We start from the raw sequence: 16,233 nt of genomic DNA on the forward strand, positions 1-16,233 counted from the left end.
ATGTCACAGTATTTAGCAGATATAGGTCAAATGTTTTAAAAAATGGGACAACATGGTTCTAATCAATATCAAAGAAAAACAACTTCCAGCATCATCTATGGACAAATCCTCAAACACACCTACCATAATCAGCTGGTGTATAATTCAGAAGTTCAAATTTCCAGTGTTTGTAGCTTGAATAATTCTGATACATATCAAATATTTCCCGGGTAAATTGTTGGCAGATATCACCTAAGAGAAAATATAAAAATATTCAGTCAGCACACATTTCTCCAAAGAAGACATACAGATGGCCAGTAGGCACACGAAAAGATGCCCAACATTGCTAATTATTAGAGAAATGCAAATCAAAACTACCATGAGGTATCACCTCACACTGCTCAGAATGGCCATCATCAAAAAGTCTACAAACAATAAATGCTGGAGAGGGTGTGGAGAAAAGGGAACCCTCCTGCACTGTTGGTGGGAATGTAAATTGGTGCAGCCACTCTGGAAAACAGTATGGAGGTTCCTTCAAAAACTAAAAATAGAGTTGCCATATGACCCAGCAATCCCATGCTTGGGCATATATCTGAAGCAAACTCTAATAAGAAAAGATACATGCACCCCAATGTTCATAGCAGTACTATTTACAATAGCCAAAACATGGAAGCAACCTAAATGTCCATCAACAGAGGAATGGATAAAGGTGTGGTACATATACACAATGGAATACCACTCAGTCATAAAAAAGAATGAAATAATGCCATTTGCAGCAACATGGATGGACCTAGAGATTATCATACTAAGTGAAGTAAGTCAGACAGAGAAAGACAAGCACCATATGGTATCACTTGCATGTGGAATCTAAAATATGACACAAATGAACTTATTTACAAAACAGAAACAGACTCACACACATAGAAATCAAACTTATGGTTACCAAAAGGAATAGGGGGTGGGGAGGGATAAATTAGGAGTTTGGGATTAGCAGATACAAACTACTACATATGAAATAGACAAACAACAAGGTCCTACTGTACAGCACAGTAGGATAGAAAATATTCAATATCCTGTAATAAACCAAAATAAAAAGAATATGAAAAAAATATTCATTTATAACTGAATCACTCTGCTGTACACCAGAAACTAACACAGCATTGTAAATCAACTATACTTCAATAAACATTTTTTAAAAATCAGCACAAATTTCTTAGAGAGTCCTCCTTAAGTAAAAACCCCTTAGGAGTTCAGAAATGACTACTTCCGAAGTGAAACACATTTAACAGACTTTTAAAGTGACAGTGTGTCATATCAAGGTAACATTTAAGTATTTTTTAAGATCATTTACAATAAAATTATTTTATTGACCTCCAGTAGTTCTTCCAGATGTCACCTCTAAAATAACATCATTTTTGTCATATTTCTCCTTTGGCACTAGACTCTGGAGAAGCTGAAAAAGAAAAAAAAAATCAGTATTAATGTGTATATTTTCCACGGTATACTGCTATTCCTTGAATTTAGATAAAAGATCCCCAAATACTAAAAAATCAGTAATTAACAAAATCATAGAGCTCAAAGAGGTCTGGTCCTAAAATGCTTTAATAAGTAGACCTAATTAGGCCTAAAATAAATGATGATTCATGTTAATAATGAAGTTACTTGTTGGCATATTTTCTACAATGCTATCAAATTATCTTAATTTTCTAAAATGCAAAAGTTTAGATCAAAGTCCAGTGTTCCATTCAATTTTCTTCGAATTTTGCTTCTGATTAGTCTTAAACAGTAGCTTCTTTCATCTAATGAAAGAAGTAAGCTCTGAAAGTCTTCATTTGGAGAAAATGAGGATTTTTAACGTATGATTATATATTCTCTCCCACAATAAATGACAGCGGACGGACACCAGGCCGTGCCCTGTCTTCTCAGCAGAGTTGCTGTTTAAAGAGTAGATTGGGGATTCCCAAGGTAAGGCTCAAATAGTCTCTCAGTGCGACAAGAAAAAAAGGGGCTTTCTAATAAAGAAAGCAACCAACTTACCTCTTAGGAAGAAAAGGGAAGCAACTTTGTTATTACTAAAAGGTCTTTCAAATCAAACTGAAAGTATCTATGTGTCATGATTCCCCCTACTGACAATTTTTGAAATAGTCCATCTCTGCTAGAAATGATATAGCCTGCAGGAGAGAATAGTAGACTAAGAGTCAGACGTCCTACATCTGCTTTTGACTAGCTGTTTAAATCAGTGAAAACAATAACTGATACCTCCATCCTCATCCTCAAAAAGTCCCTCTAGAGATTATCATACTAAGTGAAGCAAGCCAGACAGAGAAAGACAAATATCATATGATACTGCTTGTATGTGAAATCTAAAAAAAAAAGATACAAATGAACTTATTTACAAAACAGAAATAGACTCACAGAAATAGAAAACAAACATATGGTTACCAAAGGGAAAAGGGGTTTGGGATTAACATACATCCACTACCATATATAAAATATATAACCAACAAGGACCTACTGTATAGCACAGGGAATTATACTGAATATTCTGTAACAACATATAAGGGAAAAGAATCTGACAAAGAAGATATATGTATATCTGAATCACTGTGCTGTACACCTGAAACTAACATAACATTGTAAATCAACTATACTTCAAGGAAAAAAACATCTCTCTACTGGATTTCCAGGGTACGGAAGACTGAAGGTAGGAGGATGGCAAATATGACAAAGGGGAACATAGTACATAGCACCGTATTTTCATTTTCTTGTAGACAAACCATCCATTGAGCTAGAAGGGACTAAAGACTTGTATTAACCCACTGTCTCTATGCCCTTGGATTCATTCCATTCTATCCTGAATGCAAATTTTCAATCCTTAATTAACCCAGTTACCATGTACCACTCCCTCTTTCTAAGACTTAAAACCCCCTGACTCTACTCCATGTTGAAGTAAATTTCTTCACTAGCATGTGTTCCCTTGTCTGGTAACTTAATAGATTCAGCTTTGGAATACTTCTGTCTGGGGGGGGGGTGGTTTCGTTCCTTGCCAACACAATCTCTTCAATCTCATTCTGTAGTAAATGACAGCACTAAACCCAATATTACCAATCATCATAAGAGAAGACTTAATCAACTGGTGTTTGGAAAATACTTTGAGCAGCAAAACATAGTCTAGCAAGAATAGTATTCCTTTACATTAACATTGCTGAGATTAGTTTACCTCTTAAAACATACCTCACTGTATAACATGTTGATTTTCTGAAGAATGGTTTGCCTCTCTTCCAAAGCAAGTTCTTGTAACTGCTTTTCATCTTGTTTATTTAGACCTACAAACCATCGACAGAAATAATGGTAAAAATGTTTAAATACTTACAAAGAAATTCTTAAATAGCTATCTAATCTCTACCTACTAGGTTTTATTTCAGTAGTGAAGGCAAGGGATTATACAAAAGAACAGAATAGTTAGAGAATGTAAAGTAAGTATTTGCTAAGTATGTCCAAAAAACTCAGTGTGAAAACAAGTACGATCTTGCCCCAAGGAGCTGGTGATTTGAATGTCTGTAAGTAATTATAGAAATCAGTGATAAATCAAACAGGTTTAAAAAGGGACTGGCTAATTAAACGTAAACCCGAATAAGCTAAGTCTCAGGGTAAACTGGGGTGACCATTTCTTCTCTAAAGCTGGCAGCCATTACCCAGCACGCTGTGAGTAATGTAGCATGGCTAGAACCTCCTCTTTTTTTTTTCAAGAGAAGTCAGAAATAAGACCTCTTTAAAATTCTGAAACCTCTTGAAATGTTCATACTTAGTAAACATTTTTTAAAAACACCACATGGGTCAAAAAACCACACATCCTTGCAAGCCTCTGCTTTATGGAAAGGACGGTCATTTTCACATCATTTCAAAGCAGAAAGTTAAATCATGGAGCTCTAATAACACAAGCTATCAATGAGATAGTGGCCAAGTAGGGTAGATCCCATAACTTTTGACTCCATGCTTTAGATGCCCAGAGATTCCATTTGTCACTGGTGATGTGTGCTCGATGAGGTAGAAATTTTTAATTCTTAAAAATAAAGAAGAAAATAGAAATGAAGACTCATAAAGGAGAGAAGGCTCTTTAAAATTCTTTTCTAGTCATGGAAGTCATGGGGGTCTGATGGGATTCTATGCCTCATTCCTGCTTTCAACATTTCACACTTACTCTGTGCTAAATACTCTGCCAGTTGCTGGGGACACAAGGATGAATAAAACATGGTTCAGGGCTAAAGTGGCTCAGTCTGGTGGGAAAGGTGGACACATTCACTTGATTACGATATGTGGTGTGGGCAGCACCATCGAGGCCCAAAGGGTGGTCTAACCCAGACTTCAACCCTTAAGGAAGGTTCCTAGGTAAGGTGCCATCTGAACTCAATTCTAATTATGGGTCACCTGTTGCAGAATTGTAATATCGCTACTGGCCTCACCTTGCGCACATAAGTCTCGGGTCAGAGGTACCAGAAAAACCTGCTGATCTGCAATCATATAAAATTACTTTTGTGGCTTTTTATTATTTACTGAACTGTAAGATCCAATCTAGTTCAATTTCAATGTATCAACAGATTCAAGAGTCTATTATACCTTATGTTTGGTGCTGCAGGAAATAAAGATGAATAAGACACAGGCCCTGTACTTGCGGAACAGGGAAAGGGACTGAAGTTAAGACAATTACATAATGGATCAGAATATAAAACAGAGAAAGGCAATCATACTTGTTTTACAGAGGGGAGTGAAGCCAAAGGATGATATTCAAGCCATACTTTGTAAGCAGACTGAACTTTAAGAAGGTGAAATTGGTGGGTTAGCAACATGAGCAAAGACACAGACATGGGATGGTCTGAGTATATTCAGGGAATGGCAGATTGTCTGTTTTGGTTGGAAGGGAGAATACGCAAAGGGAATTAATATACTACACAGAGAGGTGGGGGTCACTCGGCAGACTATTAAATGCCAAGCCAAGCAATCTGTATTTATAGGCAATGGGAGTTACTGGAAATTCAGAGCGGGAGAGAAATATGATTAAGGTTGTACTTAGGCTGGGAAAGCTTGGAGGTGAGACTACAAGTTAGGAATTTATTGTAATCATCTAGGACTGAGATATAATGAAAATATAAACTAGTGGAAAGAACAGAAGAGGACTCATGCAAGATACATTACAGAGGGAGACCCTATTGGACTTTGAATCATTGTGCAGTGGATAAGAGCAGAGGCTGTGGAGTCTCCTTGATTGGGTTCAAATTCCTGCTCCTCTCCTGACTGGCTAAGTGACCTTTGGCATTTTAACCTCTCAGTTTCTTCATCTATAAAGTGAGAGTATTAATAATAATTCCTACCTTATAAGGTCACTGTGAACATTTCAAATGAGATATTTGCAAAATACTTACCTTAGTGCCTGGCACATACTAAGACTTAGTAAACGTAGCTATTATCACTATTATTATAAAATAGCAGAATTGCAGAAGAAACTTTAGAAGCAAACTACTAATACTTTAATCCAATCTACTAATATTACACATGATACAAACGTGGCTGAAAGAGGTTATGTCAATTTAATTTGGAAAGCATTTAGGAAGCTCCTATTATGTGCAAGCAACTTTCCCAAACTAATTAATTACAAATTTGAGTGGCATTATGCGAAAGAGTAAAAAATAATCCTCATTAAAAGAGGTGAGAGGGAATTCCCTGGCGGTCCAGTGGTTAGGACTCTGCACTTCCACTGCAGGGGGCACATGTTCAATCTCTGGTCAGGGAACTAAGATCCCGCATGCCTCATGGCCAAAAGAAAAGTGAGAGACTCGCAGACCACCAATAGGAGGCAGAAAAAGGTAAGGCTTTGGACATCCAGGACTTTACAGGTATAGCTGTGACTGGCCTCGATGCTGCTTAACATCTCTAAGGCTTAATGAAACAGGATGGAGCACAAAAGAAAGTTTATAAATTAAACTAAAAGCCAATAGCAAGGGACTTTCCTGGTGGTCCAGTGGTTAAGACTCTGTGCTCCCAATGCAGGGGGCCTGGGTTCCATCACTGGTCACGAAACTAGATCCCGCATGCTGCAACTGAAGATGCGGTGTGCTGCAACTAAGACCCGGTGCAGCCAAATAAATAAATATTAAAAATAAAATACAATAAAAGCCAATAGCAAAATTTGGATCGGGACTTCCCTGGTAGCGCAGTGGATAGGACTCCATGCTCTCAAGGCAGGGGGCCCGGGTTCGATCCCTGGTCAGGGAACTAGATCCCACATGCATGCCGCAACTAAGAGTTTGCATGCTACAACTAAGACCCGGTGCAACCAAATAAATAAATACTAAAAGAAAAAAAGAGGGCTCATGTCCTTTAAAAAAAAAAAATTTGGATACATGTTGAATCCCAAGTTAGTCCATTATACTTTTCTCTCAACTTCTGTATATTTTGGAAATTTTTCATAAAAGAAAAAATGTTAAGGCAATAAAATATTAAGAGATACTAAAATTAAAAATTAACACCTCTCACATTATATATAAAATTAACTCAAATAGATCAATGACCTAAATGTAAGGACTAAAAATATAAAACCCTTGGAAGAAAACTCAGATGTGAACCTTTGTGACCTTGGATTATGCAATAATTTCTTAGATATGTCACCAAAACACAAACAAGAGAAAAAAAAGATAAACTGAACATCATCAAAATTAAAAACTGTGGTGCTCCAAGGGACAACCCACAGAATGGGAGAAAATTTTTGCAAATAATATATCTGATAAGGAACTTGTATCTGTAATATAAAAAACTCTTACAGCTCAATAATAAAAAGACAACTCCATTAAAAAATGGGCAAAGGATCTAAACAGTCATTTAACCAAAGGTGATATACAACAGCCAATAGGCACATAAAAAGACACTCAACACCATTAATCAGGGAAATGCAAGTCAAAACCACAGTAAGGTACCACTTCACACACTCTAGGAAGGCTAGAATCGAAAGGGCGGATCACAAGGGTTGGAGAGGATGTAGAAACACCAGAACGCTCATACACTGAGGCTGGGATGTAAAATGGTTCAGCCACTTTGGAAAACCAGTCTGACAGTTCCTCAAAAGGTTAAACATGGAGTTACCACACAACTTAGCAATATATGTCTACACAAAAACTTGTACACAAATGTTCATAACAGCATTGTTCATAATAACCAAAAAAGTGGAAAAACTCAATAACCAACAACTGATGAATGGATAAATAAAATGTGGTATACCTATACAATGGGACATAATTCAGCAATAAAAAGAAATGAAGTACAGAAACATGCTACAACATAAATGAAACTTAAACATATGCTAAGTGAAAGAAGCCAGTCACATAGGGTAACATATTGTATGATTCCATTTATATAAAATGCCTGAAATAAGTAACTGTATAGAGACAGAAAGTAGATTAGTGGTTGTCTAGGGCTGGCAGGGATGGGGGGGATTGGCATGAGATGGCTAAAGGGTACAGGGTTTCTTTTTGGGGTGATGAAATAATACCCATACCATATAAGCCCTCTGACGGGGTAGGAATTGTATTTTTGTGTCCCTGGTATGTAGCACATAGGACAGTGCCCAATAAAGATCTATTAATAAATTAAACCTTCTGAAAAGGTCAATATTTAGTCTCCCAGACCCTAAGTGCTTCTTGGCAAGTATCACAAGGACCTCGGTCTCTTAGTAGTTGCTCTTTAGTAGCTGAAATACTTCAAACACCCAGAGTCGAGTCCTGTCCTTTCCAAGTGCAGGGCTTACTATGTGCAGGCTTTTTAAAAGACTGTGTTCAATATACCTTTAACTTAGAAAATCAATCCTGTACTTGTACACACACATCTTTTACCTACTTTTACACATTGATTCTAATTCTTCGATGGCTTGTTCAGCCTCCTGAATTTCTTTGTAAATGACTGCAAGCGGAGCCAGCTCAGCATGCCGTTGATTCAAGGACCTCCGGTCCCCTTCACTCACAGAGATATGCTGCAAACGATGATCAAGTGTTTGGTACTCCTTACTCAGGTCCTCCATGTATTTCTGTAGTCCTTTATGCTTCCAGAGCATCCTGGTATCTTGATGACAATATCTCCTGGACCAATTCTCACTTAACAGACCATGGAGAATGTGATTCCTGTTTCGTCTAAAAACCCACAGCCTTGTGTCAAGAGGTATCTGTGTAAGCTGATGAGAATGGAGATGGACATGGCACTGGTGGTGCCCAGTAAGACACGGATGTCTAAAAAGCCAAACAAACAGGTGACGATTCATTTCAGCATCTGAAACAAAATAAACACAATCTGAGAAATATCAACTCCACAGATATAAAAGCTGAAGGAGCCTCAAGAAATCTTGCTCAGTTCACTGCCTCAGCCAGCTCCAAACACAGTCCCTAAATTCAATAACCCACAAAAAGAAAACGAATCTTCAAATCTGTGAATATAACAAAATAAATGAAGGTAGTGCTGTTTTCTACCCATTCAACACATATAATTAACTAAGGCAAATGAGTAGGAGTGTAACTAATAAATATATCAATAGAATGGGTTAAATCAGCTATTTTCTAGAAAGTACCCAGAATCTAAAATTGAGTGTGTGAATAAGCTCTTGACAAGTATGAAATAATCATGCAAACTTTAGGTGGTTCGTATATTAATAGATTTTTAAAGTTTGAAGGAAACACTACTTCCTTGTCTAATTCTTCGGTATCCAGATGCCCAAGGAAGTCAAGTAACTTAATCATGATTATTCATTCTGCCAGATAGAGGCAGAGCTGAGGTGAATGCAGCTTGCCTGTTCAGACTTCAGTGCTTTTCATTCCCAACTATGCAATCACTCTTCGAAGGTGCTTCCCTTTTAGCTGAGATCCTAAAGGATGGAAATTTTATATATTAACAGACTAAAGAAGTAGAAAGTTTGGTTAAAAAAAAGACAATGATGATAATTATATTAAATGAAAAAAGCAGAATCAAAACAATATAATCTCAATTAGGTTTTCAAATCTGTCTACAGTACATGGAATACATGGGTTTATGGGGACATAACTGCATCATAAGTTGAGGAAGAGCTTTATTTTGAAAAAAGAAAACTAAAAACATACCAAAACGTTAGTAAGATGATCTCTAGTTGTGGGATTATGGATTCCTTTTGCTTCCTTTTTTTTTCTACTTCTTCATGTTTTCCAAGTTTCCTATACATTTAGCACATGCTACTTTTACAATCAGGAAGAAAAATTACTTTAAAAAATTACATGTTAGGTGAAATTAGTTATGTACAATAATTATCTGTTCTTCCTTCTAACAGAGATAATCAAAAGAGCTAACAAATGTACACAATGGTTTTACTGAGTAAGAAAGAGAAGATAAAGTGTTCTAAGAAAAATACTTTGCCCCTAAAATCCTGAGGTTCAAAGTTGAAATAAGGGTCAAAATTGATCAGAATCAACCTTTATTGTCTCCAGTGTTCCTACTACGTTAGGTGTATTCATATATTAGCTCATTTGATCATTGTAAGTCTGCTAACTTGGATATTGTCATCTCCTAGGAAATAAAATATTCAGAATAGTCTCTAAAATATTCACAGTTTGCAGGCTTGTACTAAGGAAATTTAACATACTGAATCACATTGAGAAAAGGACTGCGGGAAGCATGCACAAAGGCACAGTAGCCACAAATGTTACAGTCCTCCAGCAGGAGTTTCTGCCTGTCTTCACATTAAGACAAGCTGGGACCTGGGACCGTTTGCTGCAGTGCTGCAATGCTTGCACCTGGACAAATGTTTCCTTAAGCAACAAAATACAAAGAAACGAACAGGGGCTAAAAATAACTGTGTGCATGCACAGTTGGGGCAAATTCTGGACAACTAGATAAAAGGAGACCAAAAAGCCCAACCGGCACCTCTGAAGAGCTGGCAGCAAAAGCAGGGAGCAAAAGCAGGGTACTGCGCATGCCCCCTGCACACAACGTAGCCAAGGGGATGGGCAGACCACTTAAGCCACCCCTCTGCTGGATCCCTGGACACACCCCTACCCTCACCCCATGTAAGGAACCTGCTCACTCCCCTCTGCTGCAGCAGGGGCCACGATATAGCCTTGCCTGAATTTCTTGTCTGGCTTCTGATCAATATCTATTGATTAAGGAGGCCAGGAACCCTAGTCTAAAACAACATCTAGTCACAGAAAGTGTGTCCATTTGAAAAAGGACGTAACAAAAAAAATGGCAAAAAGATTTTTGTTAAAACACCTCTAGCTAAATTTCCATTTTAGAAATAGTAGAAAAAGCAACTCTCAAGGTCATGAACCTCAATGTTAAGTAAATCCCAAGACGTTTACCTTCTAGGTTAATCTATACCTGAGAATAGCAAGTCTTCTCCATCACTCCCCGACAGTAACAGGATTAAAATGATACTCTAGGGGCTTTCCTGGTGACTCTTTTCCAGTCGTTTAAGAGTCCGCCTGCCAAGGCAGGGAACATGGGTTCAAGCCCTGGTCCGGGAAGATCCCACATGCCGCGGAGCAACTAAGCCCGTGCGCCACAACTGCTGAGCCTGCGCTCTAGGGCCCGTGAGCCACAACTACTGAGCCCTCATGCCACAACTACTGAAGCCTGCGCGCCTGGAGCCCGTGATCGGCAACGAGAGAAGCCACCGCAATGAGAAGCCCGCGCACCGCAACGAAGAGTAGCCCCCGCTCGCTGCAACTAGAGAAAGCCCGCGCGAAGCAACGAAGACCCAACGCAGACACAAATAAATAAATTAAATAAATGAAAATTAAAAATAAAATGATACTCTAGGGACAACTCTCAGCCTTGGCAGGTCAGAAGTGACACTAAGCCGGCACGAGAGGATCACGTGTAAGCCACACTAACTCGGTATACGGAGTGATCCCACAAGGAGACACCGTGGGAAAAAAAAAAAAAAAGCTGGAGAAGGAAAATAGACTTTTAACACCAGAAAAGAGAAGTGAACTGTGAGCACGTTAAAAAAAAAAAAAAAAAAAAAAAAAAAAGACAGACAGAAAGGACGTTAGGTTTCCTTACGGAGGTCTGAACCTTCTGTGGTCCACTACGTTTCAGCCCGACAGGCACCGGATCACTTTCACTGCCGGGTTCACCCCTTCCGGCTTAGAGCTTGATCCCGCCTCTTCCGTCTCGACTCTTCTCCAGAAGAGTAGTCCTTGCGTGTGCCTAACAATAAGCTAACAGGGGAAACAAAAGAGAAAAATGGAAAAGCGAGAAAAATTCCCACGAGAGAGATGACCAGGCGACTTACTCATCCGGATTCTGAGCCCAGGGTGTAGGTTGCGATGGAAGGGGGAGGGGAGGTGCAGGGGCATTGGTGCCGCAGTGAACCACAGCTCCCCACCCGGGAATCTTGGGAGTTGTAGTTTATCTCGGACGAACGCCCAGCCTCCAACCCCCTAGGCCAAAGGTGGAGCTTTGGTTTTCACAGTTTCAGGCAAGCCCAAAAGGGAGATTCCCTACAGTTCTGATTAAGAGATCAAGATATACAAGAATTTTCTTGTATATAGAGCCACTAGAGCAGAGATTCCTGATTTTTTTAAATGAGGATCCCTTTTCATCATTCAAAAATTTGCAGGATTCTGCATGTTAATACTTGTACTTTCAGCTTCCATTGCCTGAGAAGATACCAAATGACTAATTGAGACTATAAAGTTGTATTTTTTTAAATCATAAGGAGGATCCAAAATATGAGAGACTATATATAGCCACAACTTGGTGAATTTATAGCTGTTGTATACATAAACACAATTTGGGGACTCAATTTAAGTTTGTAGCTTGTAAACCAACAATTAAGTAAAGCATTAAAAATCCTAAATAATAAACAATTCCAGGAAAATGCAAATATATTGCCTTACTTTGAATATTCAAGTAGGATACACACATTTACATTGGTGATCACATTTACAAGTCATTTGACCTCTGTGCCCTAGTATTTCTTCCTGAAAAGCAGAGGCAACAAGAATTCCACATTACCAACTTCACAAGACATTTTCTTAGTTTATGACCACATATATAAAAAGGAGAATTAGGCATAAATATAAATATCTAACATGTATTGCCTATTTCAAGGTATCTACTTCTACCAACTACATATTAGATACTACTCTAAATGGCTTAAGCCTATTTATTAATTAATTTAATCTTTACAACAACCCTAAAATACCCATTTTGCAGAAGAGAAAACTAAGGCACAGAGAGTTTAAGTAACTTGTCCAAGGTAAAAGAACCAGTAAGTGATAGAGCTGAGATTCAATGAAGACAATCTGTCTTAATGATCTATGGCTCCTAAGCTCTGATACTGCCTCCCTCCTCCAGAAAAAAGAAAAGAAAACATTCAGTCTTTCATGCAGTAAACACTGAGCACCAGTTATGCGTTAATCACTATTCTAGACATGAGATTCAGCAATGAACAGAAAAGACAAAAATCTTTGCTCTCACGAATACCAAAGTACCCACATAAATCATTCTCCTAAATTATCCAACAAAATCTTTTAATTCTTTATTTTGATGTATATATAAAACTTCCTTCTTAAAAAATAAGCTTTAGTGCCATGGACTAATCCCTCCCAAATTCAGTATGTTGAAGCTAACCCCCAGTATGACCCCACTGGAAATAGGGCCTTTAAGGTGATTAAGGTTAAATAAGGTCATATAGAGGGAACCCTAATCTGATAGGACTAGTGCCCTTACAGGAAGAGACCAGAGAGCTTGTGTAGTCTCTTTCTGCCCCCCTCTTTCCCTCAACAAGCGAAAAGAGGTCAGTGGGTGAGCACACAGCAAGATAGCAGCCACCTACAAGCCAAGAGAAGAGGCCTCAGAATGAAACCTATCTTGCCAGCACCTTGACCTTTCCAACCTCCAAAACTGTGAGAAATAAATTTCTGTTGTTTAAGCCACTCAGTATGGTACTTTGTTATGGCAGCCCAAGCAAAGACATTTACATATGTAAACATTTATTGAGATATACATGAAACGTTACACACTTTATGAATGTTATTTCTAAATTTAAAGAAAATCCCTAAAGACTATAAATATTGCTTCCTCCTCCATGTGTTTTTAAAGAAAGTAATGTGGTTATAATTATATTTATTAATATGCAAAGATGTCCACAATATATTATTAAGTGAAAGAGAATGTTTAAAAACTTCATCAAACTATTTCACTTAAAAAACGTATGTGGGACTTCCCTGGTGGTGCAGTAGTTAAGAATCCACCTGCCAATGCAGGGGACACGGGTCGGAGCCCTGGTCCGGGAAGACTGCACAGAGCAGCTAAGCTCACAAGCCACATCTACTGAGCCCTCGTGCCACAACTACTGAAGCCCGCGTGCCTAGAGCCCGTGCTCCGCAACAAGAGAAGCCACTGCAATGAGAAGCCCACGCACAGCAAGGAAGAGTAGCCCCTGCACACTACAACTAGAGAAAGCCCGCGTGCAACGACGAAGACCCAATGCAGCCAAAAATAATTAATTAATTGATTTTTAAAAAAAGTATATGATGCATATTTAAAAGTCTGGAAGAGGGAATTCCCTGGTGGTCCAGTGGTTAGGACTTGGTGCTTTCACTGCTGTGGCCTGGGTTCAATCCCTGGTGGGGGAACTAAGATCCTACAAGCCGTGCAGTGCAGCCAAAAAAAAGAAAAAAAAAAAAGAAAAATCTGGTGGAATTATAGGTAATCTCTATTTTCCTTTTCATAGTACTATGAATGTCTTGAAATTTTGTGATGGGTATTGTAAACAAGAAAGCTATAAAAGAAAAAAGACATTCTTTCATGTTTGATTGAAAAGCCTTATGGAAGTTATTATTCTCAAATTGTTCTATGAAGCTAAACAACTTCTATTTGCAAGAAGTCTGATATATTACAGAATAAAAGTTTCCAGAAATAGTAATAAAAGAGGTTGATTCAGTGGGGGAAAAAGAATTAGCATTTTGATTAAATTAGAAACAAGCACTACCATGCCTGAAATATTTCTCACGATAAAGTCAACTATGAATACTTTCTTTGTTGAATGAATTTGTAATGGACACTGACGATTTGGTATCTCTTTGTCAGAAACTAAATGACCTGTGTCCCCCTCCTCCAACTTGGAGCATGCTAACACAACAAAATACGTGGGGTCATTTTTCATCTCCATTTAGAGCAAATCAGTCCCAAACCCATAGGGGTAGGGAATGGGGATTTTCACTTAACTTCCTCTCAGAGACCTCCGGATTCTTTTAAAGATTCTGAGGACACTCGCGTCTAGAGTACTAACAAGAGGTCGATTTGTGTCCTTCAGCAGAGATTTCACATCAGTAAACTGTCTGATTAGGGCTTACCCTGAGAGAAGCAGAGCACCAGACTTTCCTCAGCCCTGAACATTCTTTGGGGAGCTAGACAAGGGTGAGTGTAGAGATTGTTCCAGGCTAAGTTGAAACTTTGGTCCTATCTGGGAAATTTTCAGTGGCACTGAAAGCAACATAAAATCTCAGCACACAAGCCATAACACATTGTTTTTTAGCACACTGTGAAGATACACCTGGCTTCCTGATTCCCGGTAGTTTAGCTCTTGACCAATGCCATCTTGAGACTGGCAATGGCTTGGGATTTGAATCAGATATATTTTACTATAGAAAAAGTGAAAGCACGTAGCAATTTAATACAAAATTCAAGCTCTCAATATAGTGGAAAAGTAGAAAAACAGAGTTTATTTTATTTGTATTCTTATAAATTATTTTCCCCGAGAGAAGCGAAATATAAAGAATGAAAAAAGAGCATTTCTTATTTTCACATCTTCATACTGCTTCTTAAATTTTTCGGAGCTTGAAAAAAATAAAGCTAACAAACACGCCACCTGCTGGCATTATTGAAACTAGATCGCAAGTTATTTTCAGAGTCAAGAGGTGTTCAAGGAGTCTTGAAATGTCAACTTACGATGTATTTCTTTTACTCTAATAATAATAATAAAAGGGTAGATCCTGGAAACTCATCTTTTACCCCATAAACTGGTATTAGCCTAGGCTGAGGTCAGCTTTGTTAACAAGCTCATTTAGTGTTGTCTCCTACAACTTCTTGGTAATTTCACCTCTTCCATTTTTCATCCTAAATTTCAGGCTAAATATTTTTCTTAAATTATTTCCTTCAGTTTTGAATTATACATTTTCAAATTTTCATTTCAATGAGTTTAGTTTTCCCATCTTTTTCTACTAACAGTAGTCTTCAAATACCCTTTATAAGCATTAAAGTACTTTCCAACTTAGATACAAATCTTCCCTTGAGGAATACAATGTAATCTATACTCTCTGTATGTGTAGATATATATCTTTTTATTTTTTCCCTTTTTATTATGAAAAATTTCAAACATGTTCAAAATTAGAACAGTAAAATGACCCCTGTTCACTCATCATGAATTCTCAACATTATCAACTTAGTGTTCACCCTCCCTCCTCCCTCTCTCTTCTCATCCTCACTGGATTAATTTGAAGCAAATACAAGACATTGTAACTCTTCGTCTGTAAATATTTTTTTTTTTTTTTAATTTTTATTTATTTATTTTTGGCTGCATTGGGTCTTTGTTGCTGTGTGCAGGCTTTCTCTAGTTGCGGTGAGCGGGGGCTACTCTTAAGGCAGTGTGTGGGCTTCTCATCGCGGTGGCTTCTCTTATTGCGGAGCACGGGCTCTAGGCGCGCGGGCTTCAGTAGTTGTGGCTCACGGGCTCTAGAGCGCAGGCTCAGCAGTTGTGGCACACGGGCTTAGTTGCTCCGCGGCATGTGGGATCTTCCCGGACCAGGGCTCGAACCCGTGTCCCCTGCCTTGGCAGGCGGATTCTTAACCACTGCGCCACCAGGGAAGCCCTGTAAATATTTTTGTATACATCTCCAGAAGATAAAGACTTTTATAATATATGATCACCCCTAAAAAATTAAAAATAGCTTCTTAAGCATTGGGTCTTTGTTGCTGTGTGCAGGCTTTCTCTAGTTGCGGTGAGCGGGGGCTACTCTTAAGGCAGTGTGTGGGCTTCTCATCGCGGTGGCTTCTCTTATTGCGGAGCACGGGCTCTAGGCGCGCGGGCTTCAGTAGTTGTGGCTCACGGGCTCTAGAGCGCAGGCTCAGCAGTTGTGGCACACGGGCTTAGTTGCTCCGCGGCATGTGGGATCTTCCCGGACCAGGGCTCGAACCCGTGTCCCCTGCCTTGGCAGGCGGATTCTTAACCACTGCGCCACC

The 16,233-nt window shown here is 38.7% G+C and overlaps 1 protein-coding gene across 1 annotated transcript in view; it reads right to left on the reverse strand.

Moving 5' to 3' along the window:
* The window catches only part of LOC112405710 (peptide chain release factor 1, mitochondrial-like), a 41,201-nt gene that overhangs the window by 7,430 nt on the left and 17,538 nt on the right, over positions 1-16,233 (reverse strand). The window contains exons 2-5 of the mRNA XM_024754209.1: positions 7,864-8,249; positions 3,214-3,305; positions 1,351-1,432; positions 124-231 (exon numbers count right to left, since the gene is read on the reverse strand). Coding sequence (XP_024609977.1) covers positions 124-231; positions 1,351-1,432; positions 3,214-3,305; positions 7,864-8,077 — 496 coding nt within the window. The 5' untranslated portion in view covers positions 8,078-8,249. The remainder of the gene's footprint in view (positions 1-123; positions 232-1,350; positions 1,433-3,213; positions 3,306-7,863; positions 8,250-16,233) is intronic.

Source organism: Neophocaena asiaeorientalis, unplaced genomic scaffold (genome assembly GCF_003031525.2).
Source record: "Neophocaena asiaeorientalis asiaeorientalis breed wild unplaced genomic scaffold, Neophocaena_asiaeorientalis_V1.1 scaffold415, whole genome shotgun sequence".
Classification (NCBI taxonomy): Eukaryota; Metazoa; Chordata; class Mammalia; order Artiodactyla; family Phocoenidae; genus Neophocaena; species Neophocaena asiaeorientalis.